Source organism: Gopherus flavomarginatus, chromosome 1, assembly GCF_025201925.1.
Source record: "Gopherus flavomarginatus isolate rGopFla2 chromosome 1, rGopFla2.mat.asm, whole genome shotgun sequence".
Classification (NCBI taxonomy): domain Eukaryota; kingdom Metazoa; phylum Chordata; order Testudines; family Testudinidae; genus Gopherus; species Gopherus flavomarginatus.
The window spans coordinates 346,788,459-346,811,429 of record NC_066617.1 but is presented as its reverse complement, the minus strand read 5'-3'; the positions used below and the strand labels follow the sequence as shown (position 1 = coordinate 346,811,429).

General features: G+C 42.5%; 1 protein-coding gene across 1 annotated transcript in view; it reads left to right on the top strand.

Moving 5' to 3' along the window:
- MTNR1B (melatonin receptor 1B) overlaps positions 1-22,669 on the top strand; it is a 61,442-nt gene extending 38,773 nt beyond the window's left edge. Inside the window, exon 2 of the mRNA XM_050942154.1 lies at positions 21,801-22,669. Coding sequence (XP_050798111.1) covers positions 21,801-22,669 — 869 coding nt within the window. The remainder of the gene's footprint in view (positions 1-21,800) is intronic.
- The last annotated feature ends 302 nt before the right edge of the window (positions 22,670-22,971 follow it).

Below are 22,971 nucleotides of genomic sequence, written 5' to 3'. Positions count from 1 at the left end.
CACAAATATCAACCTCTCCTCTGTCTGAATACTTGCAAATAACATAAACCCACTAATGTCAAACCAACTCAGTGCTTTAACTCACAAAGAAAGTTTTACTCTTCAGCCAGCTATGCTCCAGAGTGTGATAGCACGTCCAGACTAGGTATTAAAATCGATTTTAGATACGCAACTTCAGCTACGGGAATAACGCAGCTGAAGTCGAATTTCTAAAATCGAGGTACTCACCCGTCTGGACGGCGCGGCATCGATGTCCGCGGCTCTCCGTGTCGATTCCAGAACTCCGTTCGGGTTGATGTATTTATGGGCCCAATTCTGTCACTCTTACTCATGTGCAGTGGCATTTATTCCAACAAGGGATCCTACTGAGCACAGTGGGACAACTCATGAGTAACAGCTGCTCTACGTAAGTTAAAGTGGTGGAATTGGGCCCAAAATGATCACGCTTTTAGAGTCTGAATGTTTACAAAACAGTAGCGACAGTAAATATATTGTTAAAGATTCTTGCATTGAACTTGGCTTATAAATTTATTCAGAGCACCTCTTGCGTGTGTCCTAAGTTTTCAGTGGCACTGGGAGTTGAGGAAGCCTTGTACCTCTCAGGACTAGATCAGATGGTTGCTTGTCTGTTTTGGAAACACAAACCACCACACACTTTGTATATGTTGCCTTCCACAGTTAGTTGGTACAGTACAATTTATTATATCTCTTTTAGCTGAAACACAAGGTGGCACTACAGAGTCATATTAATTATTAATACTGACTGATTTCACCATGGGACATTGCATCTGGGCAATGTTCTACATTTAGGGGGTCACATAGCTTGTGCCAGATTAGCTTTTTAGCAATGGAGCAGCACAGAAGTTTCTTTTATACTCGAGATACATTATAAAAAAATTCACAGACTTGGGAACCAGCACGGACAAACAACTCTCACTTATAGTACTGTCTTTACTCTTTTTCTGTAATTAAGAAGGATAGAGCAGGAATTCTGTCCACCCAATCATATTAAAGTATAAAGCAGGGGTCCCCAACGCAGTGCCCATGGGTGCGATGGTGCCCGCCAGGGCATCTAAGTGCGCCTGCGTACTGGCCAGCAGACAAGCATCCGCTGAAATGCCGCCAACAAGCAGCGTCATCCAGAGGCGTTGCCACTGAAATACTGCCAAAATCGGTGCCATTTCGGTGGCAACACCTCTGGATGATGCTGCTTGTTGGCGGCAATGCCTGTTGACGTTGCCGCTTGTTGGCAACATTTCGGCAGTGACACCTATTGACGTTGCTGCTTGGTGACATTTCAGTGGATGCTTGTCCACCATCACGGTCCTCCATGGCTCATCACCTGGTGCCTGCCAGACGAAAAAGGTTGGGGACCACTGTTATAAAGCTACAAAATCCTCCCCTGTCATACCTATGCTTTCAAAATATGAAGGGTCCGGTCCTATTCTTCTGAATGCAAACCCATAGAAGCAATTGAGAAGATGCATAACAAATGCAGGATCAGTTATTGGAAAAATATTTTCCCCCTCCCTAATCTCTTGTTCTGCACACAAAGCTCCAAGCCATATCAGAGGGATTTCAATTGAGAAATCCAGGGGAGAATTATACTCACCAAGTATTTAAAGTTTCTTCTAAGGACATGCTTCTACTAACAGTAAATACCCTCAATAGCCCATGGATCAAGGGCAAAGCCCTCTGCCTTACTTTTAAAATAACTTTTTTTTTTTCCTATTGATCCACAAATCCTCAGGTGTGATGGCGCACTCCTAGTGAAAATATCTAGGCTGTCACTTTACACAAGATCAATCTTCTGCAGTTTCACCCAAAAAGTATTTTTGACCATGAGAAAGAAGCAACAACATTAGGACATTGCTACCTTTAACTTTTATTGTGCAAAACAAACAAACAAACCCATCCATACTTGCTAGGAGGATTATGTTAACGCTTCTGTTCACAGTACATTACTTAACATAAGGATTAACTCATGTCCAGAGTATCTCAAAAAATACCCTAGATATTGATCCATGGTGTCTCCACTTTGTACTACAGATAATCTAAATTTCAGACTATGAAAGATCTAATCCTATGCTCCACCTGCAGATTGGGGCAAATCCTGTTGTTTTTTTTCCTGCTCAGATGAACAGAGTTTTGCCTGAATATGGTTGGCAGGGTTTCTCCTCTTTAATGCACTGATGAAAAAGAAGATTGAGACCATGTGTTGTGGCTTGGTTAGACTCAGACATTACAGATTTAAACCAAGAGCCAACATCAAACGGATCTTGAAATTATCATTTTTTTTTAATTCAAAGAAGGCAATACCAAACAAGAAAGCCAGGCCTGCAGACAGGTGCACGGTGGCTCTCTACTTGTACGGCTGGTCTCACGACTGAGCCCTGTAGCAGCACCAGGATTAGCCTAGGGTCTAGCTGAGCCATCAGGATTATGGATATTGGTGGCCCAGTGTTGACTAGGAAAATTGAGTCTGTTCAGATAAAATAAATGTAACCCTTCTGCCAGGTGCCAATGACAGCCACAAGCCCAGGGTTAGATCTGTGGAGGGACTTTTTTTGAAAACAGAAACGTCCCCATACAGAGCTGTATCACTACATCTGGCTCTGGGAAATTAAATCATAACCTCCCTGGTCATCTTCCTAGGTGGGTCTTCCCTACTTGCAAGTGTTCAGGAGTCCTTGGAAACATGACACAATAAATAATTTGGGGAAGAAAGAAGAGCAAACAAAAGAAACAAAACAAATTACTCCAGGGAGAATTCTGCGCTAAAAAAAAATTAAAAATTCTGCAAAGTTCTGCACATTTTGTCAAAATAACCCAATATAATCACATCATTTTCTATTATTTTTGCCATTTATTTCAAAATACCAGTCAACAAGTATGTCTGTAACAATACAGACAACAAAAAAGATTCCCCCAGGAGCAGAGAGTTAAAGAAACCCCTGCACCCACATGGATCCTCACTGCAGGATCAAGGTTCAAGTTACCCTGAAGTAGGAGAGATGGGGAGGAAGGCAGAGAGCAGATTAGTCAGCTGAGAGAATGCATTAGCTTAGTGGAGTCTGTCCCCACTCTCTTCCCAGAGACAGGTAAGGGTGATCCCTGCTTCTGAGGGCAAATGGATCCCAAGATCCCCTTGCTGCTCCTAGCCTTCGATCTTTCTTCAGCTCCCCCTCTCTCGGATCCTCACCAAGGGACTATCCCTCTTCAGGTGCTCCTCCCATACTTTCTGCCCCTTCCTTCAGGGCACAGCCCTTTGCCCTCACCTCTCCTTTTCCCTGGAGATTGACTCCCCTTTCCCACCTCACTGCCCCCTCCCCCAGGCTACAACACTGGGAACCCTCTCCTTCTCCTCACACACTCCCACCACAGGGTCTCTTATGCTCACCCCTCCAACCCTGACTGACCCCTTCCTTGCCTGCCCCACCCCCCAGAGGCCTAACGCAGTAGAGGAAACTGACCATGGGAGTCACAGTTGGAGAACCCTGATAGCTGGAGGAGGGGATCTGACTGCGTGGTGCTGCAGGTAGGAGCTCCGCCTGGGGTGCAGCTGTGAGCAGACCTCTGGTTCAGAACTCACGAGGGAGTAGGTACCCCCATGCACTCCCTAAATGGCACCCTTGGCCAAGGCTCCATGTGACTTCCCCATACCTGCTTGGGTCAGCCCTATGCCTCTGCAGAGCAGGCCCATCAACAGGGGCTGGGGCCTTCTGCCCTCTGGCTGCACAGAGATGGGGAATTACCCTGCAACCCTTCCCCAGGGACACAGACTTGGCAGTGAGGCTGCACCCAACACTGCACAAGAGGGAGACCTGCCCCAGCAACATCACAGGACTCTGCTCCTCAGCACTGGGCACACCGTGATAGCAAGTGAGAGAGAGTCTTGCCTGACTAGCCTTGTCCCCCGCCCTTGTTGGTGATTTACATCTTTCCCAGTGCCTGAACCACTTGGGAACACTGCCGGGGAGGGGGCGCATGATCCCTCTTGTGGCTTCCCTTTGCTTCCCTATCAGAATCTATTATTCTGCAGGGAAACAAACAAACAAAAATCTCTGGGGGATATGATTCTGCAGGTGCGCAGTGGCACAGAATTCCATCCAGAAGTAATGTGGGAAAGAAACCCTAAACAGTGGCCAACTCGTCAGTTCCATTGTATCAACTGTCCAGCTTGTTGTGGTACAGAACTCTTGGTCACAAACAAAAGCCACTCACTGTTTGAAAGAGACTTGATGATCGTCAGGGGCCAGCTGAATGATGGGTGGAGGTTCTGGGGGGCAGTCAGGGGCCAGGGGTTGGATAAGTGTAGGAGTTCCAGGGGGGCCTGTCAGGGGGTGGGGGTGTGGATAAGGGTCAGAGCAGTCAGGGGGATTGGGAGCAGGGGGGGTTGGATGGGTCGGGTTCTGAGGGGGGTAGTCAGGGGGCGAGAAGTGGGAGAGGTCAGATAGCTGGTGGAGGCCAAGCTATTTGGGTAGGCACAGCCTTTCCTACCCGGCTCTCCATACAGTTTTGCAACCCCATTGTGGCCCTTGGGCCAAAAAATTTGCCCACCCCTGTGTTAGGGACTTTCATTTATTATCTTGCTTCTACAGGATAAAGAACATGTGGAGGTTTATCATCTACAACACAAAACAACCCAGGTACATACTGAATTCTGGTTAGACAGCAGAAATTCTCCCTTGATTTCTTTCTCCCTGAGAAGAAGCCTGATCTTTTATAAACCTTTGATTACAGAACAAAGCTCAGCTGCATTGGTTAACAGGAGGCTTAGCTGGGGATCCAGCTGCTTTCCTTCAGCTTCAATGATCTCAAATTAGAATCTACAGTTGGGATTTAACCCCAATCTCCCCAGCCCCCAGCTTCTCCTGGAGCAGCAGACTCTCTCAGTATCTAAGGTAACAGATGCTAGATTTAAACAACTCCAGTTTTCTCAAGCCCACCTGCATTGCTGGCCAGTTTGGCAATGTTTCTGCTTAGTAGTAAATGTCATGACAATAAGAATCTCCTTTTGGGATGCTAATGGACTTGAACACCCCATTATAAAATAGCAGCGTAAGCTTTGGATGAGTATTCTGAGATCCTCCCATCATAAGCTCTGAATCATACAGCACAGTGGTTCTCAAACTACGGCTGCCACTTGTTCAGAGAAAGCCCCTGGCGGGCTGGGCCAGGCTGGGTCTGTTTGTTTACCTGCCGCATCCACAGTTCAGCCAATCGCAGCTCACGCGGTTCGCTACTCCAGGCCAATGAAAGCTGCAGGAAGCGGCGCGGGCTGAGGAGCGTACTGGCCGCCACTTTCTGCCGCCCCCATTGGCCTGAGTGACGAACTGCAGCCATTGGGCACTGTGATCGGCTGAACCTGCAGAGGCAGCAGGTAAAAAAACTGGTGCAGCCCGCCAGGGGCTTTCCCTGAACAAGTGGTGGCTGTAGTTTGAGAACCACTGATACTGCAGATGTTTGCAAACCCAATGCCATACCTAGCATATACTTCTTTAGATGTAGGACTCCCTGATATGGGGTAATAAGCATTTCAGAAAAACATCAAAACATGAGTGAATTGCTTTTATTCCACTGGCTACATTTCCTATTAGGGAAGTTCAACCGAGTAGCAGAATAACTTTGATCCTTTCTAACAAATAAAAGTGTCCTTTTACTTCCTGGCTGCAGCTAGATTGTCCTGGCCACTTCCCTTGGCATGGCCGACCTTTCTCAGGCTTTTTCCTACCTGAGGTTGCTAGTGGGTTATTTCTTAGCTCTGTTTTGAGAAGAGGTCTATTCTTTAAAAAGTTGTAGAAACTTTTGGTTGGATAGAAATTATGGGTTGGGATTTTTCTTTGTTTGTTTTCATATTTTGTGCACATGCCTTGGACTTTCACAATTTAGTGCATGTTAGCTATACCATATGTTTTCAGTGTTTCACATTCTTGTTAAACAAACATTTAACAGTCTTTACTGAAGTAAGAACCTGTGAAAACTCCATATTCCCATTTATTACTGTATCTTTTATTGGTGGAGATCTTGTTCCCTTAAATTAGTGCATCTCAATTTTCTGCAATTTTGGAGAGCAGATGCTTTTCTGGATCTCATTAGTTGAGAAATCTGTGTGAAAAACTTGCCAGATTTTGCTAGTAAGATTTCTTGTAGTATCTGGTTTAGGTCAGGTTGGAAGTACCGTGAGAACAGCTTCTCATAGGATTTCCACTTTAGAGTAAGTGACCTTTATTTCCTTATACTTCTGTTATTTAATGGCCTGGTTCAATGCCCATTGAAATCAATGGGAATTCTTCCATTTGACTTTCATAGACATTGGACTAGGCCAGAGGTGGGCAAACTATGGCCCGTGGGCCACATCTGACCCACAGGATCCTCCTGCCTGGCCCCTGAGCTCCTGGTCTGGGAGACTAGCTCCAGGCCCCTCCCCTGCTGTTCCCCTTCCTCCTGCAGCCTCAGCCCCCTGTTCCACCCGGACAATGCTCTGGGTGGCTGGGCTGTGAGCTCCTGCAGGTGCAGTGTATTAAACTGCTCCCCATAGGAATGTGCTACTGGTAGCAGTTACTGATGCAAAGGCTTGTAAGAAACTGCTATTCCAGCAGCGCAGCTGCAGAGCTGTGGACTGACCCGGTGCTCTGTGCTGCACGGTGGCATCGCTGGCTTGAACCAGGCGGTGTGGCTGCCTGTCCTGGTGCTCTGGGCAGCATGGCTCTAGCACCGCCAGCCACCGGTGCTCCAGGCAGCAGGGTAAGGGGGCAGGGAGCGGGGGAGGGTTAGAGCACAGGGGAGTTCAGGGTGATGGGCAGGGGGTAGGGGTGTGGATAGGTGTCAGGGCGGTCAGAGGGTGGTAAATGGGGATTGAATGGGGGCAGGAGTCCGCGGTGGAACAATCAGAAAAGGGAGGGTTGGATGGGGCAGCAGGGAGGGCAGTCAGGGGCAGGAGTTCTGGGAGCAGGCAGGGAGAAAGGGTGGTTGGATGGGGCAGGAGTCCCAGGGGGGCCATTAGGGGGTGAGAAGCAGGGAGGGTCAGATAGGGGGCAAGGGCCGGGCCATGCCTGGCTGTTTGGGGAGACACAGCCTCCCCTAACCAGCCCTCCACACAATTCTGGAAACCCAGTGTGGCCCTCAGGCCAGAAAGTTTGCCCGTAGATACACCAACTGTGAACATATTATAAGCATCTCTGGCACACTCAGTCTGCTATTTTGACATAATTTTCTAAGTTGTTTTGTTATCAATTTTACACCTTGAGTGAATTCCTGGTTCTACTGAAGACAATGTCAAAACTCCCAATTACTTCATTAGGGTCAGAATTTCACCCTTTCTCTGTCACGGAGGACAATACTACCTCCCTGTCACTCAGGCCCATAACCTGAGATAACTTTGGGTTTTTTTCATTTTGCCCCTCCCCTGCCTCACACATCCATATCATGTTCATAACAGGATGCACCATGTTCATACTTCCTATTCAATATTTTTTTCTATCACCATTCAGTGAGTGGCCCTGTGTTTTATTTACTGCACACCATTCAAACTCTACAGTGGATACAGAATTCTTTTCTGATGTCTCTTAATTATTGTTTTATTATCCTTTCCAGGTCCATCCTTAACATGCATCCAAACCATCGCAGTCATTTTTCTTGAATCTTCTGTAAAAGCATTATTTCTTGCCCTAGCTGTTTTCTTATCACTTCATCTTTTATTTTCTGTGGTTTTGAAATTGTCAATATTCCTCTCAATTAGTTCATTTCTGCAGTCAATATTTTTGTTTGTTAGCTTTCCTCATATTTCAACACTCCAAACCATACAGCAGGACTGGCATGAAAATTGTCTCATGTATGCTGATCTTCATTTTTATCTGAATGTCTATAGCCTTCCAGAAAATTCTGCAAGATCTGAATGCAAGAGCACCTAGTCCAATTCTTCTTATGTGATCTTCACAATTCCCAATGTTTGATACTAGTCCTCCAAGATTTACAAATTTTTCCACTTGTTCTAGTTTTTGTCTCCAACTTTGATCTTTATCTCTTCCTCTTGCCTTCCAATTGGCATAATGTTTGCTTTCTCCTTGCTGATCTTCCGTCTGAATTTTCAGTTTTCCCAGCCTACCTGGTTTGTTATTCTCTGTAAATCCTCCTTGGTCAATACTGTGAAGTCAATACCATTAATATAGTATCATTATTACAGCCTTTTTGAAATATGGAGTCTAAACCAGAGATTTCACATTTAAATGTTCCAACTTAACTCTTAATAAAAGTAACAAATATGCCAGGGCATTCTGCCTTGAGCTTCTGGAAACAAACTATTCTGAGCTTCTCTCTTGTGGTTAAGATAACTAGCACACTACTGCCCTTTGATAGACTAACGTCTTTGTATTACAGGGCTAACATATCATCATTCTTATTACATTAATACATAGTACTGATTTTGCCCTTTGTGCACAGAAGGATTATTTGAAGGACTAATTATAATGTTAACTATATGTCTTAAATAACAATGGGCTCAATTTTGCCTTCTGATTTCCATGTACAAGTCCAGTGTACTTCAGTTGGATGCAACTGAGGGAACATTAACTCCAGCCAAATCCTGCTCTTAGTTAGATGGATGTAACCGAGAGTAAAATTTAGCCCTAAGACATTTGCATATCATTATTTCTGTGTGTTAAAAACTGTAACCTTAACTCTAATATTAATGCAAAATTTTATATTTAATATATCTTCAATAGGATGTAGGCTGCTAATTGCGTAAGTTGCACTTGAAAAAAATGTAACCCAAAGACTTTTTTATTTTTGTATATTGTACAGTGCCCCAGTGCCCAGTACTTTATTCATGCTAAACAAATAAATAACAAATATAACAAAGATGGGCGGTATTTCCAATATGGAGGAGAACCGGAATATCGTACAAGAAGAACTTGATGACCTTGTAAACTGGTGTAATAGAAATGGGATGGAATTTAACAGTGCAGATTTAATAGTGGAATTTAATAGACTGTTGCCCCTTTACTAACATTCAGTGGGGGTGTTTTGGTTGCCTAGTTCCCAGCACTAAAGATTGGGGAGAGGCCAATGCTCCAGGTCAGCCTCAGCCTCTGAGCCTGATTGAGGGGAAGGGATAACTCAGTGGTTTGAGCATTGGCCTGCTAAACCCATGGTTGTGAGTTCAATCCTTAAGGGAGCCATTTGAGGAACCGAGGTAAAAATCTGGGGGCTGGTCCTGCTTTAAGTAGGAGGTTGTTGGACTAGATGACTTCCTGAGGTCCCTTCCAACCCTGATATTCTATGACAGTGCGGGCAGGTGAGTCAGGAGGCCGGGGGGGTCTTGGCTTCCATGTGAGCTGGAATTGCCTGTGTCAGACAGAGTGGGGCCAAGCTGAGCTGGGGAGCAAAGCTGTGCTGGGGCCAGAAAAGCAGGTCAGACTTGGGAGCAGAGGCAGCCTAGGGAGCCAGCAGATCCTGTGCTGGGAGCAAAGCTGCAGCCAGAGACATGGCCCAGGGAGAGCAGATACTGTGCTGGGAGCAGAGCTGCAGCCACAGAGCCAGATGAGGTAAGCAATTGGGGTCAGCCAAGGGGGGACCTTAGGCAAAGGGCCCAGCACAGAAAGACACTCCCAGCCAAGGGTCTTTGCAGGCCAGACAGGGATCTTAACCCAACAGGGGGCTGATGCTGGTGTCATAAACAGATAGACAAGGGTTAATGTCCCCTTTACCTGTAAAGGGTTACAAGCAGTGAACCTAGACCACCTGACCAGAGGACCAATCAGAAGGCAAAATACTTTCAAATCTCGGTGGAGGGAAGTCTTTGTTTTGTGTGTTTTCTTTATCTGTTGTTCTCTCTGGGTTCTGAGAGTAACCAGACATACCTACAGGCTCTCTAATTTTCTATTCAAATAGTGAGTACAAGTACAAAGGTGGTTTAGTCTTTTTGATTGTTTTCTTTATTTGCAAATGTGTATTTTGCTCGAATGATTTTAATGTATATTTGTGCTGGGGGGAAGGCTCCTCTCTAGTGTCTATAAGCTAAAAGACCCTGTAACATTTACCATCTAAATTACAGAGACAACTTTTACTTTTTTTATTTCTTTTATTAAAAGTTTTCTTTTTAAGACCTGATTGATTTTATCCCCTTGTTGAGGCTCAAGGGAATTGAGTCTTTACTCACCAGGGAATTGGTGGGAGACAGGGAAAGAGAAGGGACGCGGGAAGTTGGAATCCCTTTGTTTTAGATTCACGGAGCTTGAATCTGTATTACCTCTTGGGGAGGGGGAAAGAGGAGGGGGCAAAGTGCACTCCTCTCTGTTTTTAGATTCAAGGAGTTTGAATCACAGTGATCTTCCAGGGTAACCCAGGGAGGGAAAGCTTGGGAGAGACAACGGTGGGGGAAAGGGTTTACTTTCCTTGTGTAAGATCCATGGGGTCTGGGTCTTGGGGTCCTCTGAGACGGTTTTGGGGGACCAGAGTGTACCAGGCACTGCAAGTCCTGGTTGGTGGCAGCACTACAAGATCTAAGCTGGTAATTAAGCTTCGGGGGATTCATGCTGGTACTCCATCTTTTGGACACTAAGGTTCAGAGTGGGGATTTCTACCATGACAGCTGGGAAGAAGGGTCCCACCAAACATAGCCTGGAGGTGTGTGGCCACCACCATTGCAAATGTCCAACCCGCAGCATCTCTGCAGCACTGCCAGGACCTGAGAAGGAGACCTGATACCTACAAGGAACAGACTTTGAAGTGCCCTGATGTCTAGAGACCCTGTTTATAGTTCCCTGCCACAGAGCAGGGTGACATGTTTTCCTTTAACCTTTCCCATTTTTCCTTATTCTTTGTGTAAAGTAATTGTTAATTAAACAACTTGTATTTGCTTTAAATTGTATGAAATGATCAGTGGGCCAGGGAGGTGTCCACTGCAGAGAGAGCACTCTGGAGTGGGGACATCCTAGCCCCATCCCAGGCAACACAGCAGGGTTGGGGGTTGAACCCCCAGGAATCCTCGGCCCAGCCTTGTTGGGGTTATGAGGACTCTGCCAGACAGGAGAGTGGAAGGGGAGTCCTCAAGGGCAGGGTGTCCTTTGGGTAAAGGAAGTGGGAGTGAGGACTCAGATATTTTTGCTAGCCCAGATCATGAAGTTAGTGCAGAAGCCAGGAAAGTTCCCCACCGTAGCAGGACCATTCCCCCGCTTACACAAAGTGCAAGGCCATGCATGTAGGGAGTAAGAGCAAGAATTTTTGCTATAAACTGGGGCCTTATCAGTTGGAAGCAACAGAGGAGAAAGATCTGGGTGTACTGATTGGCCACAGGATGACTATGAGCCATCAGTGTGATGTAGCCGTGAAAAAGGCTAATGCTGTCCTAGGATGCATCAGGCGAGGTATTTCAGGTAGAGACAGGGAAGTGTTAGTAACATTATACAAGGCATTGGCGAGACCTCCTCTGGAATACTGCATGAAATTCTGGTCTCCCATGTTCAAAAAAGATTTATTCAAACTAGGGCTGTCAATTAATCATAGTTAACCCACATGATGAACTCAAAAAAATTAATCATAGTTTTAATTGCACTGTCAAACAATAGAATACCAATTGAAATTTATTACATATTCTGGATGTTTTTCTACATTTCATAGATATTGTACTCTGTATTGTAATTGAAATCAAAGTGTGTATTAACAAAAGAATAGTATTTTTCAGTTCACCTCATACAAGTACTGTAGTGAAATCTCTTTGTCATGAAAGTGCAACTTATAAATGTAGATTTTTTTTGTTACATAGCTGCACTCAAAAACAAAACAAAACAATGTAAAACTTCAAAGCCTACAAGTCCACTCAGTCCTACTTCTTGATTAGCCAATTGCTAAGACAAACAAGTTTGTTTACATTTATAGGAGATAATGCCGCCCTCTTCTTATTTACAATGTCACCAGAAAGTGAAAACAGGCATTTGCATGGCATTTTTTGTAGCTGGCATTGCAAAGTATTTATGTGCCAGATATGCTAAACATTCATATGCCTCTTCATGCTTTGGCCACCATTCCAGAAGACATGCTTCCATGCTGATTATGCTCATTAAAAAAATAATGCTTTAATTCAATTTGTGACTGAACTCTTTGGGGGAGAATCGTATGTCCCCTCTTCTGTTTTACCCACAGTCTGCCGTGTATTTCATGTTATAGCGTCTTGGATGATGACCCAGCACATGTTGTTCATTTTAAGAACACTTTCACTGCAGATTTCACAAAATGAAAAGAATGTACCAATGTGAGATTTCTAAAGATAGCTACAGCACTTGAACCAAGGTTTAAGAATCTGAAGTGCCTTACAAAATCTGAGAGGGATGAGGTAGGAAACATGCTTTCAGAAGTCTTAAAAGAATAACAATCCAATGTGGAAACTACAGAACCCGAACGACCAAAAAAAAAAAAATCAACATTGTGCTGGTGGCACCTGACTCAGATAATGAAAATGAACATGCATTGGTCTGCACTGCTTTGGATTGTTATCTTGTGATCTCAGCTGCAACAGTGCCATGTGAATGCCTGTTCTCACTTTCAGGTGACGCTGTAAAAAAAAAGCAGGCAGCATTATCTTCTGCAAATATAAAAAAAACTTGTTTGTCTTGAGTGATTGGTTGAACAAAAGGTAGGACTGAGTGGACTTGCAAGCGCTAACATTTTACAATGTTTTATTTTTGAATGCAGGTTTTTTTGTACATAATTCTGCATTTGTAAGTTCAACTTTCATGATAAAGAGATTGCACTATAGTACTTGTATTAAGTGAATTGAAAAATACTATTTCTTTTGTTTTTTTTCAGTGGAAATACTTGTAATCAAAAATAAATATAAAGTGAGCACTGTACACTTTGTATTCTGTGTTGTAATTGAAATCAATGTATTTGAAAATGTAGAAAACATCCAAAAATATTTAAATAATATTCTATTATTGTTTAACAGATTAATGGCAATTAGTCTTTTTAATTGCAATTAATTTTTTTAATCACTAGAGAGCCCTAATTCAAACTTGAACAGGTGCAGAGAAGGCTACTAGAATGATCCAAGGAATTGAAAACCTATCTTATGAGAGTGTCAGAGGGGTAGCGGTTCTAGTCTGGATCTGTAAAAAGTGACAAAGAGTCCTGTGGCACCTATAGACTCACAGAAGTATTGGAGCATAAGCTTTCGTGGGTGAATACCCACTTTGTCAGATGCATTTATCTTATAAGAGGAGGGTCAAAGAGTTTGGCTTGTTTAGCCTAACCAAAGAAGACTGAGGGGAGGTATGATTGCTCTCTATAACTACCTCAGAGGGATAAATACCAGGGAGGGAGAGGAGTTATTTAAGTTAAGCATCAATGTGGACACAAGAACAAATGGATATAAACTGGCCATCAACAAGTTTAGGCTTGAAATTAGGTGTAGATTTCCAACTATCCGAGGAGTGAAGTTCTGGAACAGCCTTCCAAGGGGAGTAGTGGGGGAAAAATATCTAACTGGCTTCAAGACTAAGCTTGATGAGTTTATGGAGAAGATGGTATGATGGCCCTTTGGCAACTGCCAGTAGCAAAAATCCCCAATAGTTGGAGACAGAACACTCGATGGGGAGGGCTCTGAGTTACTACAGAGAATTCTTTCCCAGGTATCTGCCCGGTGGGTCTTGCCCACACGCTCAAGGTCTAAATGATTGCCATAGTTGGGGTCAGCTTGGCTGAGACCCTGGTTTGTTTGATTTTTTTGCCTTCCCCTGCAGCATGTGGCATCAGTCACGTGCAGGTTTAAACTAGTGATTTAAATGGTGAATTCTCTGTAACTTGAAATCTTTATGCCATGATTTCAGGACTTCAGTAACTCAGCCAGAGGTTAGGGGTCTATTTCAGGAATAAGTGGGTGAGGTTCTGTGGCCTGCAATGTGCAGGAGGTCATACAAGATGATCACGCTGGTCCCTTCTGACCTTAAAGTCTATGAGTCTATAATAAAAATATATACAACAATAAAATAATGTCAATTTGAAACTAAAGAAATAGAATAAAGTTAAAAATACGATTTTAACTACTCCCATTTTTGGGTGCCCAACTTTAAACACCTTCACAGGACCTGCTTTTCCCACAATGGGTGCTCAGCATTTAAAAATCCTGGCTTTAATAAAAAGTTTGTTCTTTAATTTCTCACCATAGTCATTTAAGTACTGTCAGAGATTAAGGACTTGTCTATGTAGGGACAGCCAGGAAAATTAATCTGAATTAACTAAAGGTGTGAATTTGAAATGTGTTGGTTAAATCACATTAAAACCCTGTGTGAATCCTCTTATTAAGAAGTAAAGTGGCCTTAATTCACTTCCAAAGTGAATTAAACTATATTGAATTAAAGCCACTTTAATTCTGAATAACAGCATTCACACAGGGATTTAATGTGGTTTAACTAATCCACTTCAAATTCACATCTTTATTTACTTTGGATTAATTTTCCTGGATGTTCCACTGTAGACAAACCCTAAATGATATCCCATTTACTGTGATTGTGAAGTTGGATTAAAAACAATATGCTCAAACACACATACCAAAAAACATATACATTCCTGTCCTGCTATCAAATCGGGGGTACAACCTGTATAATTGTGCACACGGATTGATAAATAAATGTTCATTTGCCTCTCTGTACACACAAATGTTAGATTTTAATGCACAATGGGTGCATGTACATTGCTGCATCCAGGGCTGATCATCTGGCTCTCAATAGCTGTAGCTCACCCTTGATTGGTGCACATGTGCTTTATTTAGTATGAAGTCATTTTATCATGTAGCTTTCCACTGGGCAGCTGTATTTCTGATCAGTAAGCACTATCTTTTAGCAAATGTAGCAGATGGAACTGAAATCTGGGAACCTATTACCTTGGGTTACATTGTAAGGATGAAATAATCATTCCAACTAGGGTGACCAGATAAGCAAGTGTAAAGAATCAGGACGGGAGTGGGGGATAATAGGTGCCTATGTAGGAAAAAGCCCCCAAAATTGGGACTGTCCCTATAAAATCGGGACATCTGGTCACCTTAATTCCAACTACTTGAGCATACTGTGGCTTCAGACTTGCTGGAGAGAGCAAAGGGTGGTTCCTGCACTAATCTGGTAATTTTCTTACGGATAATACCCATGCTAGAGACTGCATCATAGGCATATTAAGGAACATTTGCTTTCTCACAGAACTTCAAAGACATCACAGTCCTTTGATTTCCAAAAGTTTAGATTATTTATACATTAGAAAAGGTTTTCTTTGCTTTTTCAAACTACTCATTGCAATAATATAACAATTTAGGACCATATTCTGCACTCAACTCCACAAGAAACAAGACTCTGGCCCTTATTTTGCAATGAATAGTCTGAAAAAGCACTGAAAGCATTCTTCTGTCAGGCTTTTACACTCCATCTTCTAAAATGCAGTACACATTATGCACTAATGTCACATTCATTTCTGGACCAGTTTGGAATGGCCTTATTCATCACAGGTGGCATTTTCAAAAGCTCCAAATGCATTTAGGATCACCAGTCCCATTGACTTTCTGCATCTTTTCCAGGGGCCTTTTATATCTGATTTCTATTTCTACATGTAAGTGCTGTGCACCTTGCTATGACTAAAAACTAGTGTTCCTTGGATGCTGCTTATGCAGTATTAGACCTTGTCGAAAATTTCTCATCTAAATATTTCCTCAACAGAAAATGGCTTCTTGACTAAACAGAAATATTTACCAAATATTTTCCATTTTCCTGAAAAGTTTTCTTTTTTTGAATAAAAACTTCACTCTTTGGCCATGGAAAGGTAAAATGTTTCTTTTAAACTGGACAATTTCCGTTTTTGTTGGGGGGGGGGTTGACAAAAACCTGGAAATATTTGAAGAAAAATTTTGTTGAAAATTAAAAAAAAATTGTTTTAATCAAAATGTTTCATGGGGTTGTCATAACTGTCCTACTCAGATCTGAACCTTAGAGTTCAGAACATGAGAAGCTAGCATGAAACCTCCAAACTTAATTACCAGCTTGGATCTGATATTGCTGCCACCAGCCAGAATTCCAGTGTCTGGCTCACTCTGGTTTCCCCAAAACCTTCCCTGGGAACCCCAAGATTCAGATGCCCTGAGTCTCACCACCAAGGGAAATAACCCACTTCCCTTCCCCCTCTTTACCTCCTCCCAGATTTCCCCGCCCTGGGTTCCCTAGGAGATTCCCTGCTTCAAGTCCTTGAAACACAAGTACCGAGAGATCAAATCTCTCTCTCCCCTCACCCAGAGGGTATGCAAAGTCAGGCTTTGTAAATCTAACACAAAGAGATGTTCCCCCTCCCTTCGTTTCTTAGCCTTAACCAGTGAAAAACACTTAAACAGGTCAGAAAAAAGACATAAAATGGTCTCTGTATCAAGGTGACAATATACAGGGTCAATTGCTTAACAGAAAAAATGAATAAACAGCCTTATCCAAAAAGAATACAATTTAACACATTCCAGCAACTACACACACGTAAATACAAAAAAACGATATAAACCTATTGTCTTACTATCCTTGTACTTACAACTTGGAAACAGAAGATTAGAAAGCCTTGAGATAGAAAGATCACTCTCAGAGCCGAGAGGGTCACCTAACCAAGACAAAGAACAAAGAACTCACACCCAAAACTTCCCTCCACCCAGATTTGAAAAAGTCTTGTTTCCTGATTGGTCCTCTGGTCAGGTGTTTCAGGTCACTTTTTGTTAACCTTTACAGGTAAAAGAACATTAACCCTTAGCTATCTGTTTATGACAGGGGTAAATAATTTCCCATCCATCTCAACCTAGTTTAACCCTCTTCACAGTGTGGCTTAAGCTGATAACTCTGAAATCAGGTTTACATTTAATTAGCTATTACCACGGATTCTCCAGCCATGCCCCCTCCAGGACTAGAGAGAGAATGATCTCTTGAAAGACATCAGTAAGACAAACACTGAGTATGTTCAGGGATCTCACAGATGTTCTCACAAGGAAAGAAGGCTTGTTGCCGCTGCACCAGCAGCACCACCACCTGCTTTTCTGGATTATCTTTACACGGCATTTAATAAGAAGCTGCACCTGTAAGTGTGTGTGAAATGTAAATGATTCAATTATATGGGGAAGATCTCCTGATGGCTAGAAGCCAGGTAGAATTTTATGAAAGTAATAGGCAATTCCTTTAGCTGAATTGAGATATGTGCCTGGTTGATATTTAAGGGGATTTATGTGTTGGCTTGGATTAAATTTTCTCTCCCCAAAAGTTATCACAATGTGGGGAAAATGTGGTGAAGTTACTACCATAAAGCATACACATCATGGTGAGATCCTCCCCACCCTGCTCTGTCCCCTCTATGCCAAGTAAGAAGGGTAGAGTGGAGTAAAGGGGCCAAAAAACCCCTATATCTGACCTGTGGAGGATTCCCCCAGCCCAGGCACTGCAGAAGACAACCACAAGGCTGCTTTTTGAGGACTTCTTCACAATCCTGATGTAAGGTGCATACCAGGAATGGAACTGGGGGCAGGAAGAGAGTTTGGGGGTTGGTCTGAGGAGATTCTGGAAAGCTGCCATAAATTAGCCAGACTCCTAGGACTGTCTAAATGATGCCAGACGCTCTCCAGCCATGAGAACAATTCAGGATTGGGAGGGCAGGAAACTTGTCTTAAAGTCATCTTATCCCCTGCCTCCCCTTCATTTTGAGTTTTGTACTCCACATCATAGAGACACAGTACAGAAAAAGGGATCCAACAGTCTTAAAGAAAATTATTCCAACGTTCAACTGAGTTTTGGAATGAACAGTGGACATCAAGGTGTTTGTGCATCCTGGGAATCATAAAGCCGGCAAGATCCGGCCCTGCAAAGTGCTGCCAAATTTATAGCAAGGAGCTCCCTCAAAAATTTTCTGCATATGTCTTGAGGTAAGCCAGTCTCCTCTCATTGCAGACTACCTGTCCTGGCTGTAGAGGGAAGGTAGAATCATAGGGTTAGAAGGGACTGCAAGGCTCATCTAGTCTAACCACGTGCCAAAATGCAGGATTTGTTGTGTCTAAACTATCCATGACAGATGGCTATCCGGCCTCCTTTTGAAAATCTCCAAGAAAGAAGCTTCTAGAACCTCCCTAGGCAGTCTGTTCTATTGTTCTACTGTTCTTACAGTTAAGAAGTTGTCCCTGAGATTTAGTCTAAATCTGCTATGTTGCAGTTTGAAACCATTGCTTCTTGTCCTGTCCTCTGTGGCAAAAAGAGAACAACTTTTCTCCATCTTCTTTATGGCAGCCTTTCATTACCTGAAGACTGCTATCATATCCCCCATTAATCTCCTCTTTTCCAAACTAAACATGCCGAGTTTGTTCAGCCTTTGCTCAGATGGCTTGCATTCCATCCCTTTGATCATCTGTGTCGCTCACCTCTGGATCTTTTCCATTTTCTTTATATCCTTTCTATACACTGGTGACCAAAATTAGACACAGTACTCCAGTTGAGGCCTATGCAACATCGAGTAGAGTGGCACTATCACTCTCCATGACTTGTATGCTATGCCTCTGGTAATGCAATCTAAAATTGCATTACTTATTTTGCAACAGTTTCACATTGCTGACTCATGTTGAGGTTGTGATCTGCTAAAACTCCCAGATCCTTCCCAGTAATGCTGCTGCCAAGCCAGTTATCCCCCATTCTGTATTTGTGCATTTGGTTTTTCTTCCCTAAATATAGCAGCTTACATTTGTCTTTGTTGAATTTCACTTTTTTGTCTATAGCCCAGGTCTCCAATTTCTCAAGATCCCTCCGAGTTTTAGCTCTATCCTCCAAAGCGGTTGCAGCTTGTTCTCGCTTTGTATCATCAGCAAATTTGATCAGTATGCTCTCTATACCTACATCCAGGTCATTATTAAAGATTTAAACAAGACCGGACCCCAGAACAGATTCCTTTTGAACCCCATTTGAGACTTTCCTCCAATCCAACATCATTCCATTAATAGTTACTCTTTGTGGTTGTTTATGTAGCCATTTACTGGCAGTTCTGTCAAGCCCGAATTTCTCCAGTGTACTTATGTGAATGTCACATGGGACTGTGTCAAAACCATTGATGAAGTCCAAGTATATTATATCCACTACATTCCCCATCCATCAAATTAGTTAGCCTGTCAAAGAAGGAAATCAAGCTATTCTGGCATGATTTGTTCTTGGTAAATCCATGCTGGCTGCTAGTGATTGCCCCTCCACTCTCCAGCTATTCGCAAATTGAATGTTTTATACATTGCTTGAGTAGCTTCCCAGGTATCAAAGTCAGGCTGACTGGTCTATAGTTCCCCAGTTCCTCTTTTTACTCCTTTTTAAAGATGAGCACTATATTAGTAGCCATTCTCCAGTCTTACGGGACCTCTCCTGTCATCCATGAGTTTGTAAATATTATTGCTAGTGGTTCTGAGATTTCTTCACCTAATTCCTTCAATACTCTTGGGTGAATAGCATCTGGCCCTGCTGATCTGAATTTATTCAAATTTATTCAGATTGGTCAGAAGATCTCTGACATATTCTTAACTTACTCTGATCTGCATCCCTTTCCCTTTATTGTCTATGGTAACGTCACTAGTTATCTGGTCACCCCTTCCTGTTGTTTCTAACATATCTTGCCAACTGTAACTCATTCTTTGCCTTAGCTTTCCTGATTCTGTCCCTATGTACTTGCACTATTCCCATGTATACTTTCTTGGTGACATGCCCCTCCTTCCATTTCTCGTGTGTATCCTTTTTGGGTTTTGGCTAGCTCCTTGAGCCAATTAAGTCATAATTTTCTTTATATACCATGACTTTCAGTTCATCCTGCTTGTTCCCCATACTCCTTGCAATCACATACAGGCGTCGAAGATACTTTGCAGACTGTCCTGTTGCTTTTCTTTTTGCCTTTTGAATGCAGTTGTTATTTCTAGACTCTTCTTCAGAAATTAGCCCCTTCCTCTTGTCTTCGTTACTTGAGCCTAGATACTCATTGGCTGTATTTTTGTCACCATCCCCCATTGGACCTAGTTTAAAGCTCTCATCAAGTTAGCCAGACAATGTCCAAAGATGCTCTTCCTAGTAGTCAGTAGATAGAGCCCATCCCAGCAGTAATCCTGGAACATCAGCTTGTTGTTGAAGAAGCCAAAGCCCTCTTTCTGACACCACCTGCGTAACCCTGCATTTACTTCTGCAATTTGATGGTCCCTGCCCAGGCCTTTTCCTTCAACAGAGAGGATCGACGAGAACACCACTTGTGCCCCAAACTCTTTTATCCTTCTTCCTAAAGCCATATAGTCCGCAGTGATCTGCTCAAAGTCCTTCTTGATAGTATCATAACTCTCCCTTACCTCATGTGAAGGGGTTAATGGAAGTAGAGCTCCCTTTGAGTAGAGGGGAGTAGCAGAGCTCCATATTCCTTCCGTATGGTTAAGGTATGTTTGCTAAAGTGTGTGGAGAAATTTGTATGGTCACTGGTCTTGCCATTGTTTCTAAATGTTGAATCCTGCAAGGGACTAGCACTATGGACCAGATCCAGCAATGCACTTAAGCATATGGATTATTCATATGCCTAAAATTAAGCATGTGCATAGGTGTGTCACTGGATCAAGAACAGAATGCTCAGCATCTTCCAGGATTGAGCCCTCAATTGTTCACTGTAAATGAACACCAGATTTATGCTCACACATGATTTTAAAAATACACTGGTCTTTTTCACAATTATGTTCACAGTGTAAAGGATTATTTTTTTTACTAGTCCTATATGGATTTTAATCAAAACAAGCAAAGAGCCAAGCTAAGAACATCTTTTATGTTTCCTGAATATCAGAAACCTAATATTAGTAACTCTCCTATTGTATTACTTTGGGAAGTTGCCAAGAAGGTATTTGGTATTCTTCCCACAGAATCAACGTAACCACTATTTACTGTAACATATTTCACATTTCAAATATACATTTTGATATCCTACTGTTTTATACAGAAATGATTTTATAGATATAGTCCAGAAACTTCAAATAGATGAAAAGGGTATTATTTAAAGAGAGACAATAAGCCTCACTTTTATTATTGAAGTTTCTTCTAACATCAACAGTAGAAAAGAATCTAGACTTCAGTGCATCCAAATATTTTTTCTTTCCATTGCATTCCTATATTTATGATTTTGCATAGTTTGGTGTGCTTTTATATAGAAGATGGTGGAGGTGTTTCACTCTTCCTCCTAAGTTGATTCAATGACAAAATAGCTGCAAAGGGGTAGGCAACATACCAAAGAAAATATCCATAGTTCAGCTTATTGTGTAGCTATTTGAAATAAATATATGATGTATCATCCTGGTACCATCATCTCTGCTCTTTCTGTCATTTTTCCCTTTGCAGTTTGTTGAATCCCTAGGTGTATTACAGCTGCAGCCTGTAACGATCCTCTACACAAGTATCTGCCTACCCAGCTGCCTTTTCAATCACATTTTTGCACAAGGCTCTCTCCAACTACTGGAGTTGGTTACAAAAAACTGACTTAATTTATATATAATGGATTATTGATGTTTAAGTTGGTAGAATAGTAAAGTGATGCTGATAGTAGGGTATTTACTGTGGGAAGGCCCATAGGCCGAAGAGCAGTCACTAATAGCTATAAGCCACTCAGCAGCTGACATTTATGTGATAGCTTGTTCCGTATGACAGAGCGAGATCTCATGTACAGACAGGTTGCTATTTAAATAGCTGAGTCTTGCTGGTTCCTTGAACACGTTCGTGTTACAAATGTTTGAAACTATATTTATTTGTCTCTCTTTTCTTCTTTCGTAGGTAATGCATTTGTGGTTAGCCTGGCTTTGGCAGACCTGGTGGTGGCCTTGTATCCATATCCACTGGTGCTCTTAGCCATTTTCCACAATGGATGGTCCTTGGGCGAAATGCACTGTAAACTGAGTGGCTTTGTGATGGGACTAAGTGTAATAGGCTCCATTTTCAACATTGCTGCAATTGCAATAAACAGATACTGTTACATATGCCATAGCTTTGCTTATGACAAAGTGTATACCTGGTGGAACACAATGCTATACGTCTGCCTAATTTGGGCGTTAACAGTTGTTGCAACCGTGCCAAATTTTTTCGTTGGCTCTTTAGAGTATGATCCGCGCATCTATTCATGCACATTTGTTCAGACTGCTAGCTCCTATTACACCATCGCTGTTGTCATAATTCATTTCATAGTACCTATCACTATTGTGAGCTTCTGCTACTTTCGGATTTGGATCTTAGTGATTCAAGTAAGAAGAAGAGTCAAATCAGAAATAAAACCAAGACTGAAGCCGAGTGACTTCAGAAACTTTCTCACAATGTTTGTGGTTTTCGTGATCTTTGCCTTTTGTTGGGCACCACTAAACTTCATTGGATTAGCTGTAGCTATCAATCCTTTGGAAATGGCACCAAAAATTCCTGAGTGGTTGTTCGTCGTAAGCTATTTCATGGCCTACTTCAACAGTTGCCTTAACGCAATAATATACGGACTTCTTAACCAGAATTTTCGGAAAGAATATAAACGAATCCTAATGTCACTGTGGAAGCCAAAGCTTTTCTTTCAGGACACATCCAAAGGGGGGACTGAAGGTCAGAGGAGCAAGCCTTCTCCTGTTTTAAACAACAATGACCAAATCAAAACTGATACCTTGTAAATGTCCTATGGTGAATGCAAAGAAGTGTCATTGAGAACTCCGATGATGTAGTTATAAGATTACACTCATGCTTGCTTACTTTTCTGTGCTTTCAATGTTAATGGCATAGAGTGACTGGAATCCTGTTGTCTTGATAAAACACACTGCTTTTCTAAATTGATATTTTATACAAGATACCAATTTGAAATCAGCTTCAGAATTAAAGTAGAACATGAATGCCAGCTGCTTTATTTCTGAGAGACTAATCCTGCCCTCAAAATGTGGATGAGGCAGTCATTCACTTCAATGGGAGTCATGCAGTG